Here is an 11,787-nt window from a genome sequence, read left to right as displayed (position 1 = left end):
AATGTCCAGAATGAAGATGGGGTGACCCTCAGGAAAGAGGAGGCTGGGAAAAGGGGAAAGTGATTGCACATGTGAAAGAAGACTGAGGAGGACCAGGAGATCTCACCGAAGCAGATCCACTGGTTGTAAGCTAAAGCTGGGGAGAAAGGGAAAAAAGGTGGAATTTCTAGTTGACATGGGGGCAACATATTCAGTTCTGAATTAAATTATGGCACCTGTGGAGAAGGATTATATTACAGTAATAGGAAGGACTGGCCAACTTTAAAAAGCATATTTTTGCAAACCATTAAGGTATAGGCTTGGAAAGCAATGGGATATTCATAAATTTCTCTATTTGCCCAGTTTCCTGAGACAACTTTTGGGGAGACACTTGTTAGAACAATTAAAAGTAACCATTAAGTTTTAAAGTGTGGAGGTTATTCTGGAGATAAATTATGAACAGTACATAGAGGGATTAATTTTAATGTTAACAGCTGCTCATATGGAGGGACAATTTAGTGAAGAAATTATAAATCAAGTGTTTATGGGAGTGTGGACCTCCAATGTACCATGGAGGGTGAAAAATGCACCTCCTATAGTAATTAAACTGAAGGAAGGAAAACAACCAGTTAGAATTAAACAGTACCCCTTGGAAAAGGAAGACGGGGAAGGAATTAGTCCAATAGTTGAAAACTTCTTGCAATTAGGGTTTTTTAGAAGAGTGCGCATCTGAGTTCATCACTTCCATTTTACCAGTCCAAAAACCAGATGAATCATATGGGATAGTACAGAATCTACGGGCTGTTAACAAAATAACTGCGATCTCTATCCCATGGTAGCAAAGCCATAGACTTGGCTAATTGCCTAACACCAGAGCTAACTTGACTTACCGTTTTAGACTTGAAAAATACTTTCTTTTGCCTCCATCTCCATGAAGATAGCCAGAAAAAAATTGCATTTGCATGGGAAAACTCGAAAAGTGGGCAGAGATCCCAGCTCACATGGATGGTATTGCCTCTGGGATTTAAAAACTCTCCTACTCCCTTTGGGGAACAACTTGCCAAAGATCTAGAATTCTGGGAGGCTTCCCCAGAAGAAGGAAAGCTACTGAAGTACATGGACAATACCCTCGTAGCCACCCAGATGAAAGAGGCATGTGTAGCCTGGACAGTAAGCCTCTTAAACTTGTTAGGACTTCGGGGATACAGGACATCAAAGAAAAAGGCCCAGGTAGTGAACCAAAAGATAATTTATCTGGGTTATGAAATTCGTGTTGGACAATGGACTCTAGGTCAAGATGTCAAACCCCAAAGCCTCAGACAGCAAAGGAACTGTGGACATTCTTAGGAATGACAGGGTAGTGTAGGCTGTGGATACACAGCTATGGCTTGCTTGTAAAACTTCTGTATGTGCTCATTGCAAATGGGAACAGAGACCTTCAATGGACAAAAGAGGCCACGTGGGCCTTTCACCAGCTGAAGAATGCTGTAATGTCAGCTGCAGCTCTCAGACTCCCAGACGTGAGTAAACCATTCTTTCTGGTTTCCTGTGAGAAGCAGGGAATTGCCCTGGGGATACTGGCCCAGGACCTGAGTCCATACCAGAGAGCAGCTGCTTTATTATCCAAGCAACTGGACACAACAACCAAGAGACGGCTGGAATGCCTCAGAGCCCTTGCAGCAGTGGTGCTGAAAATTCAAGATGTACACAAATCCACCTTGGGCAAGAAAATGACTGTACTGGTGTCTCACACAGTGTCTGCAGTCCTGGAGGTAAAGGGCAGGCACTGGCTCTCCCCACAAAGGTTCCTGAAATGCCAAGCCATCATAGTGAAACAAGACACTGTAGAGGTAGTTGTAACTAACATTATCACCCCAGCTTCTTTCCTTAGTGGAAATCAAGAGGAACCGGTACACCAAAGGCTGCCTGGAGACTAATTGAAGCCTCTGACTCCAGCCTACCTGATGTGAAGGACAGCCCTTTGGATGACACAGAAATCTGATTCACTGATGGAAGCAGCGATGTCGTCAGTGGAAAGCGACATGCTGGGTATGCAGTTAGCACCTACAAAGAGGTAATAGAGTCTGGACCCTTGTCAATGGATACCTCTGAACAAAAAGCTGAGATAATCCCTCTAACCCACGTCTACGAAATCACAAAGAAACAAAAATAAAATTTACACAGAGTCATGCATTTGAGTTGTACATGCGGATGGAGCCATCTGGATAGAAAGCAGACTGTGAAACTCACAAGGGAAAAAAGTCAAATGTGCAGGAAATATTGTAGCTGCTGGAAGCAGTTCAGTTCTCTGGGCAGGTACCAATTACACACATTAAGGTACATCAGAAAGTGAGCTCGGAATTGCAGGAACAAAATGAGTGGACAGACAGAGAAGCAAAAGAAGCAGCAAAAGGTGAGATGACGATTGAGGGGGCTTTAATTCCAGATGGATGGAAGGTAAGCCAGTATGTTTGTTATGCTTTAAAACACTGCAACTGATAAGGGTCTCATTGCTTTGAAAGGCCTGGTTTTTGCAATAAACTATTCACCTTTGCACCTGCCTCAGGACTCTGCATCATTATGGACCCTCATCCACATCAGCCCAAGGATCCACTTTGACCAAATGAAGCCTCATGGCACACAGGTGCCACTGGGACATTGCCAGGCCCAGTGGAAACAAGGCTCCATTATTGCACAGCAAGGCCTCATGGCACCCAGGAGAGCACTGTGACACAAGGCAGTCTGGGGAAACCAAGTGTCAGCAGTAAACACTGTGGGGCCTCATGGAAGCCAGGTGCCACTTGGATAGTGCCAGGGCACGTGGAACTCAGTGTCCATTGTGACACAGCACAGCCTCATGGAATTCAGCAGACCATTGGGACAACCTGGAATCTCACAGATCCAAGGCTCTACTTTGACCAAGTGGGGCCTCATGGGACACAGGTGCCACTGGGACATTGCCAGGTTTTGTGGAATCCGTTGTGACTCAGCACAGCCTCATGGAAACATGGGGACCATTGTGACACAATGGAATCTCATGGAAGCAAGTGTCAGTTGTGAACATGGCACGGCCTCATGTAGCCCAGGGACAAGTGGGACTGTGCCATGGCTTGTGGAAGCAAGGGGCCATTGAGGCACAGCTTGGAACCCAGGAGAACATTGTGGGGAAATGGATTCTCACAGAAGGAAGGCTCCATTGTGACAGTGTGGAATCACAATGACCTCCTGGGTTCCATGAGTCTCCGCTTTGTTTACAGCTGACTCTTGGTTCCCCAAGATCCCATGGAGTCACTGTGCTCTGCTGTGATTCATGAGGCTGTGCTGTGTCACACTGGACACTTGCTTCCTCCAAGGCTGGAGATGTCCCAGTGGCACCAGGTTTCCATCAGGCCACGTTTTCTCACAATGGGGCTTCAGTTCCATGAGAATTAATTGTGTCACAATGTTCTCTTTAGTTTTATGAGAGCCTGATGTATTGACAATTGACTCTTGATTCCTTGAGGTTTCATTACATCACAATGGTCTCCTCAGTTGCATCAGCTTTGTCACAATGCATTCCATGCATTTCTAGTGCATCACAATGGTCTCTTGGATTCCATGAGGACCTGCTGTAAAACAGTGGACACTTGGTTACATGAGTTTCCATTCCATCAGGACGATCTCTTGCATTCCATGAGGCCCTGCAGTGTCACTATGGAACCTTTGTTCCATGTGTTCCCATTGTGACACAATGGTCTCTGTGAGGTTGCACCATGGAACTGTGGACACTTGGTTCCATGAGATTCCATGTTGCCATTGTCAGGAAAATCCAGAAATGCCAGAAGTTTATGTCCAAAAATGAGACAGAGGAGTCCTTCAACTTCTTTTGAATAAACAGAGAGAGTTCATTGGAGCACACACCCACAGGGTTTTTCTCCTTTGAGGTTTCAGAGGGCGCAGCCTCCTTTAGTCCTAAACTCCTGGCTGCATGTTGCCCTCTTCCTTTCCCCATTGGCTGAGGTAATAGGAAGGTACAGCCTCCCCAAACCTGCTGTTCCATATGCCCCCTTGAACCTGGTATTTCCCCCCAAAATTCAGAAGTTCAGCCTTGTGCAGACCCCCGCCTGTTTCGGGAGCTAAGCTGTCTGGGCCCAGTAAAAAACCTGCTGCCCAAAGTCAGTAGAAACCTTATGATCTATTTCAAAGACCTTAACACCCCATCCCTTCACCCATCAAATGATTTGTAAAGATTTTAGCACACATCTTTCCTCTCAGACTGAGGTTACCTGTGCTGCTGACAGTCTTTTAAACCCAGGCCTCAGCCTGACCTCTCTGCTCTTGTAGTTCCAAGGAAGGAGGTTGTTGTCTCTTCCCCCTTCCATGGGCAGACCAATGTTCAGCCATCTCCAGGACAGCAGAGCTCCACCCCACGGCACTGTGCCTGGGAAGACAAAAACCATCACTCCAAATGTCCCCCCCATCCTCCTTCTTCCCAGGCACTTGACCCTGGCTGTGGGGTTTGCTGGTGGTTGTCACAGGAAAAAGGTGACACTGTGGGGCCACATGGAACCAAGGGTTCATTGTGACACAGCAGGGCCATGTGAAGCCAAGGAACTATTGTGACACTGCAGACGCAAGGAGAATATTGTGACACTAAAGAAACTTATGGAACCAAGGGTCCACTGTGACATTGTGGGGCCTCATGAAACCTACGGGGCATTGTGACACTGCACAGCCTTGTGGAACCAAGAAGACACTGTGGTGACACTGTAGGGCCATATGGAACCAAGGATTCCTTTTTGATACTGAGGAGCCAAGGGTCCATTGTGAGATTTTGAAACTACAGAGATCATTTTTAAAGTACTGAATGTCAAGGAACCAAAAGTCCACCTGACACATTAAAGTCTCATGGAACCAAAAAGAGCATTGTAAGGCCCCATGGAACCAAAAATCCATTGCAAATGTACGGAACCTCATGGAACCAAGAGTCCATGGTGACACAGCAATGCCTTGTGGAACCAAGGAGTGCAAAGGTCTCAAACATTCCTTGCAGGTTTCTGCCTTGGAGAATGGGAACCTCCTTAGTGACACCTTGGGATTGGCACACACTTGAGGAGTGTGTCTCTTTTCAATAGGGAAACTTAAAAGTTTTGGATTACTTAAAGAAACCAAGAAAATTGTCTTTTGGCCTGACTGCAGTCAGTTATCCAGCAAAGCAGGTCCCAGGTGAATGAGGACAGACAACACAGGGTTGGGGAATGTGGAGCAAGATTGTCCACACTGGGTCAGACTTCAGGACACAACTTCTCTGAGCAGGACAGACCTCCTGAGGAGCGAACCTGGATTCAATACCAATCACAGAATGCTGCATCACCTCTGCTCTAAAGAGAACAGTAATAAAATATGCTCCTTAAAACAGGAAATGTGAATTTCTTAGAAGCTCTTTGAAATATTTCTTCATAACAGTATCAGGAAATCTCCCTAATGAAGTGCACCAGACCAGAGGGAAATCAAGGCAGGACTTGCTTTGTCAGGACTTGCTTGATCCCAGTGAGCCTTGTGGTGCCTTTGGTGCTGAGACGTTGAACCTCATACCTGAGAGGAGATTGCACAAACCTTTCCAGGAATCAAAGTCAGAAGAAAAACCCAAAGCATCTCAGAGCATTAATGGGTCACTCTGAAGTCCATCCCCAACACAGGCTCCTCATGAACTCCTTGAAGGAGAGAATGGGAGACCATGATCGCACAAAATTTTTCAGAGACTCAAAGAAAGGAAAAAGAAAAGTACCTTAAAAATCTGAAGTACCTTGAAGCATTAATGAGCCCCACTGAGTGTTATTACTAATAAGGTCTCTCAAAGGACTAATTAAAGCAGATAATTGGAGGCCATGATTACACAAAGCTTTCAGAGTCTCCAACACAAAAGCAAACCCAAAGTCGTTTGAAAAACCTGCAGTCCCTGGGAGCATGAAGGAGCCCCCAGGGCCATTCCTGACCAAGGATCCCCAGGGACTGGTCCCAGCAGATCCCTGAGGCCACTGGGATGTGGGGGGGATGCTGAGGGCAGCACAAGGGGTGACAGTGCCCAGCCTTGCTGGTGCTGTGCCAGGAGGCCCCAGTGGCTCAGGACAAGGTGTCTCCTCCCAGCCCTTGGTGGCACAGACCCTGCTGTGCCCCAGGGCACCAAGACTTGGCTTCTCTTTGTCCCCATCTGTCATCTCTGCCTCCAGTTCTCTGCTCTGATTGAGGCTTGGGGACACTTTCTCAGTTGTGTCCCTCAGTGGGACCCATTAAACTTCAAGAAACTTTGGAGTTTGACTCTGACTTGGAGTTCTTGAGAGGTTTCTCCAGCTCCCTCTCAGGGACTGATGTTCAGGGCTTCAGCACAAACCCAAGGGGGCCATTAAAAGTCCTTGTGCTGTGTCTGTGCTGCTCAATTGGGCTGGACTTCTGGCACAGAGGGCCATCCTAGCTATTAAGAAAAGCTTCAACAGCACATTTCTCTTGATGAGCAGCTCTTTTCCCAGCCCAGCAGGGTTGAGGGCACTGCCTGCAGCCACCCCAGGCACAGCACAGAGGCACAGAGAGCTTCAATCAGTCAGGGCTGGGAAGATGCTCAGAAGTGACTAGGGCAGAATCACTCCCAGCCCTTGACACAGGAAGCCTCTGGCTGCAGGAAAATGCAGCTGCAGCTCCTGCAGAGATCTCCTAAAGCTGGAATATCCCAATGCCTACGGACTCTGTGAGTACATTCTCTGATTATCTCTTGTGTAGAGCAGCAGGGGTGCCCAGGGCTGTCCTACAGAGCAGGGTCCTGCAGCCCAGGGCACTGTGCTGGGGCAGAGACTCTGCTGCCAGCCAGGGACAGCTCTCAGCCAGCCCTGGGAGCTGCTGACAGCACTGGGGGAAAAGGTCTGGGTGGAAGGATACAGCTGGTAAAGCTTAGAAGTGTTCTCCTTGTGTGGTGAGTATTTTGCATTGTTCAGGGCTGCTCCCAGAATGACATTTAAATGCAGAAGATTTCCAATGAAATTTTACAGGGAGCACTGCCAGGAAGCAGCTGTGTAAAAGGGAAAATCTTTCCATTTTTAATCTACTGCTCTGGGTTGCCTGGATGGGAAATTTCACACTGATATTCCTCTCTCAATTCAGGATGATAAAAAACTAAGAATTCCTCAGATCTCAAAAATTAGGCAGTGACAAAAATCAGCACAGGACCCCTTAAATGCAGCATCTGCACTGCTATTTCAGACTCCTCGGGGATGCTCTGACGTTGCCATCACAATTCTGCAGAGGCTGAGCTGGCCCTGGACAGTGCCCTGTGCTAGAGGGATCTGCAAGGCAAAGCTGAGTCTGAAGGGCTGGGCTGGGATCAGGCAGCACTGGCAGAGTCCAGCCCTGGGCACAGGGAAGCAGCTGCTGGCAGGGACAGCTCCAGGTAGCAGAGCCCTGGGCAGGTAGTGGGGAGAAAGTGCCACAAAGCTGGGCTGGGATATTTAAAGTCTCTCCAAACTGAACTATTCCATGATTGCTTTTTCTACAGATCCCCATGCCAAGACACAGCAAATGTCGAACAGCAGCTCCATCAGCCACTTCCTCCTGCTGCCATTGGCAGACACGCGGCAGCTGCAGCTCCTGCACTTCTGCCTCTTCCTGGGCATCTCCCTGGCTGCCCTCCTGGCCAACGGCCTCATCATCAGCGCCGTAGCCTGCGGCCACCACCTGCACACCCCCATGTTCTTCTTCCTGCTCAACCTGGCCCTCACTGACCTGGGCTGCATCTGCACCACTGTGCCCAAAGCCATGCACAATTCACTCAGGAATGTCTGGACCATCTCCTACTCAGGATGTGCTGCACAAATGTTTTTCTTTCTGTTCTTCATCTCAGCAGAGCTTTCTCTCCTGACCATCATGTGCTACGACCGCTACGTGTCCATCTGCAAACCCCTGCACTACGGGACCCTCCTGGGCAGCAGAGCTTGTGCCCACATGGCAGCAGCTGCCTGGGCCAGTGGCTTTCTCTATTCACTGCTGCACACAGTCAATACATTTTCCCTGCCCCTGTGCCATGGCAATGCCCTAGGCCAGTTCTTCTGTGAAATCCCACACATCCTCAAGCTCTCCTGCTCTAAATTCTATCTCAGGGAACTTGGGCTTCTTGCTGTTGGTGTCTGTTTAGGACTCAGTTGTTTTTTGTTCATTGTTTTCTCCTATGTGCAGATCTTCAGGGCTGTGCTCAGGAACCCCTCTGAGCAGGGACGGCACAAAGCCTTTTCCACCTGCCTCCCTCACCTGGCTGTGGTCTCCCTGTTTCTCAGTACGGGTATATCTGCCAACCTAAAGCCCCCCTCCCTCTCCTCCTCATCCCTGGATCTGGCACTCTCAGTTCTGTACTCGGTGGTGCCTCCAGCCCTGAACCCCCTCATCTACAGCCTGAGGAACCAGGAGTTCAAGGGTGACTTGAAAAATATGATGACTCTGTATTTTCTGAAGCATTAAACACTCTTTTATTCTGCTGAGCCTTTAGAATGTAACTCTTTACCATCCCACACCCCCCCCCCATATTTGTCCATTTTTTCTTTAGTAAATTATTCTACTGTTGCTGTTTTGTATAAGATGTTGTACTATTACTTTATTGATATCTACTTTTTTTCTAAAACACAAAGACTTTCAAGAGCTATTTTCCCTGTGCATTTAAATAAAAACAAAAGCCTTCCCTTTCCTGTGTGTCCAGGATTCTTCCTCAGCCCTTTTCTGTCTCTACAGGGGCAGTGCCTGTGAGCTGAGGTGGAGAGAAGAGTCTCCCAGCACAGCAGCACAGCCAGGGACAATGGCCCTGGCTCTTCCCACATCTGCTCTTCCCAACTCCACCCTCTCCTTGACAGCCCTTCTGTGGCTGTAAGGCTGCAGTGCTCTGGCAGCTTGGTCACTGTCCTGCTGCGTGTCCCTGCTGTGAGCACAGGCAGGGACAGGCCATGGGCACTGCTGGGACACAGCTGGGATCCAGCACAGCAGCTCCATCAACAGAGGGATCTCCTGAAGGCAGGGCAGGAAGACTTTGCTCTCCTCCAGAGCTGCTGTCAGGAATGTGCTCCAGGAATGCCCTGGCAAAGCAAAGCTTAGTGTCTGGGGCAGAGGGGCAGTGTGCACAGGGCACACAGCAGTGGCCTCTGCTCCATCAGCAGGAGGTTGTTTGTCCCTGCATGGAGGGACACCAAGTGACCAGTGAGCAGTGTGTGTTTGCTGTGTACTGAGAATATTTCAGCAGTGCACTGTGTGTGTGTGGGGAGATGAACCCAAGTGAGCACAAACACCATCAGCAGCACTCAGGGGTGGCACAGTTCTGGTGGCACAAACAGTGCCTTGAGGCCATTTTACTCTGGGAAACCATCTGGATTCATTACTGGGCTGTGGTTAGGACTGCATAGAGAGAAACATCCCTGGCAGGGAGGGTCCAGGAAAAAAAAAAAAAAAGCCCAGGGGAGCCATGGACTGCAAAAAAAGGCAATTGGAGTGCTAGATTTGTGCAGAGAAATCTTCTATACCCCTTTTCCTTCTGCTTCTCTCAGTTTATTGCTGAGCATGGTGTGACTCTTCCCTTGGGTCAGTCCAGCACAGCTGTCATGTTCTCTCAGGAGCACTTGCCTACCCCAAGCCTAAGAGTCAGAGAGGTTTCAGACACGCCTCATGTGGGGTGAGCACTGTGACAAGAACAGGAGAACAGAACCACGTTTACTCTTATCAAGGACAGTAGAACAGAAGAGCACAGCCCCAGAGAAATGGATAAAGGGTGTAACTCAGGCAAACAGAAGTCACACAAAAGGCAAGCAGGATGCCAGATCAGCTCTACTGAAACACTAGTCTTAGAAAATTAGGATTTTAGTTACCTTGCTGAAAACAATTAAAAGTTAGAAGGCAGTAGTTATCTGAAACTTAAAAAATTATTGTCTGTCATTTCATGTTTGCTCAGCTGCGCTTACAATGGGAAAAGACGAAACGAGGGAGCAGAACCAAAGGAACATAGACAATGCAACCAGAAACCCATTCTTTGGGAAATTGGACTATCCCCAGAAATCATTTGTATTGGCAGTGATAGAAAAGGTCAAGAGTTGAAGGTGAGGAAGACTCACCTTACTTCCTCCTTTTAAGACCCCTCATCATGAAAATGACCCCAGACTTAATTTAAGAAGTCAATCAATCATGTTTAATAGCTATTCAAGCTAATTATCATAGGAAGCAGGGAATGGGAGGGGCTGTTATTATGAATATGTATTTGTTTGATTCCTCTGCTAATAAATAGACTCTCTGATCACCTGTGATTTGGCAGTGTGTATTAGAGGATTACCTCAGGCTGCTGCCCAGCGCTGAATAAACATACACTTTCTAACTTTAAATTGTTAGAGAGTCTTTTGTCTGTCACAGTTGAGTATCAGTATAAGACCAATATTTCCATTTCGGTAAATCAGTTGGCGACTCTGGTGGGACCCTGTTCTCTCTGGCCAAGGGGCCAGCGGGGTTCAGGAACCCTCTAGGGTGCCCACCTGGGATCTTCCTAGGAAGAAGGCTCCTTTTCCTCACTGGCACCCCGGGGAGCAGAACTAGAACTGCTGGAGACATGGACAAAAAGGTATGTTTAAAACTTATAGATAGGTACCTGTAATAGAGGCAAACTGGTAAGACGCTGCAGGACACACAGTGAAAAAGCCTAAAGTGAATTTGTTTGTAAGTTTCTGTTGAATTTGGTTGTGGTTTGTGTTCCAGGTGGGGCTGGTAACAGCTCCAGAAACTCTTGCCCCGCAGTGGAGGATAGCGGCGGGCCAGCTGTGGCCGCTGGCAGTAGGCCTCGCGTGGCAGTGGGTGGGTGAAGCTGGGCAGTGGCAATAACAGCATTGCCAGTATTGTTGTGGTACAGGAGCACTGGTGGCTTCAGTTTTATTTGTGGTTTAAAGGAGGCCTGGGGGTAATTTCCAGTTTGGGTCACCAAGCTTGCAGGCGTCGGTTTGTGGTGACTCCTTTTGTCGGCTTGATCACAGTTTGCGTGTGCCAAATGTATGTATGTGGTTGAGCGTGCAGCTTGTTTGTGTGAGCTTTGTGTGCTTGAATTGTGGGTCAGTGGAGTGTCGTACATGTTTTGGTTTGTGTGCTTTTGGGAGTGTGTTGGCAAAAGTTTTGCATTTGTAAGTTACAAAAAAATTTTAAGGTTTGCACCTGAGTAGTAAAAGAGATATTTACGCCCAGGAGGGCAAAGCAATTTGAAGCGCTGGCATTACACTTGAATTGTGTGAACTAGGCTGTATGTGTGTATTTTAACTGTGTGTAAGCAGAAAAATTGTGGATTTGTGAAAAAATATAGTTCATTGTTTGTGAAGCTTTAAAATTGTTAGTGTGAAAAGTGGTGTTTTAAGTAAGCGTGGTTAGTTTCTAAGTGCAGAGGGGTGAGGCAGCAACATGAGAACAGAGCTGCTTTCTTCCCCCACTGCAGAAAAAAAATGTGTTTTGGCCAAAGTTTGATGTGTCTTTTTGAGTTATTTTAAGTGATTTGGTTCATTGGTTGTCACTGTTAACTCTTTATTTTGTTGGTTGCTTTTATCCCTTCCCTTTTCCTTTGCTGAATAGAAGGTTCAGGGAGGGGGATCCCAGGACAAAGGAACATCCCTGTCCAAGAGAGAGCTGTGACTGTAACCCCTGTGTTGTGTTTCATTGTGTAGTTTGTTGTAAATTGTGGGTCAGATAAGTGTATAAGTGGAAGATCTTTGTACCAAGTTACTGCTAGGTGAAGTTCTTGAGCTGGGCTAAGGTTAAAAGGCATTGAGAGAAAAAGAATTTTCA

The 11,787-nt window shown here is 47.5% G+C and overlaps 1 protein-coding gene across 1 annotated transcript; it reads left to right on the top strand.

The window, feature by feature from the left end:
- Positions 1-7,524: 7,524 nt before the first annotated feature.
- LOC306816757 (olfactory receptor 14C36-like) lies at positions 7,525-8,457 on the top strand (the record flags this gene model as incomplete). The annotated part of the gene is made up of 1 exon (XM_079333188.1): positions 7,525-8,457. One exon carries the CDS (start codon positions 7,525-7,527, stop codon positions 8,455-8,457), a length of 933 nt encoding a protein of 310 aa, XP_079189314.1.
- Positions 8,458-11,787: the final 3,330 nt, after the last annotated feature.

The sequence above is a fragment of the Erithacus rubecula genome (genome assembly GCF_903797595.1).
Source record: "Erithacus rubecula genome assembly, contig: scaffold_888_arrow_ctg1, whole genome shotgun sequence".
In the NCBI taxonomy this organism is placed as follows: Eukaryota; Metazoa; Chordata; class Aves; order Passeriformes; family Muscicapidae; genus Erithacus; species Erithacus rubecula.
This window is presented reverse-complemented; position numbering and strand designations above follow the sequence as displayed.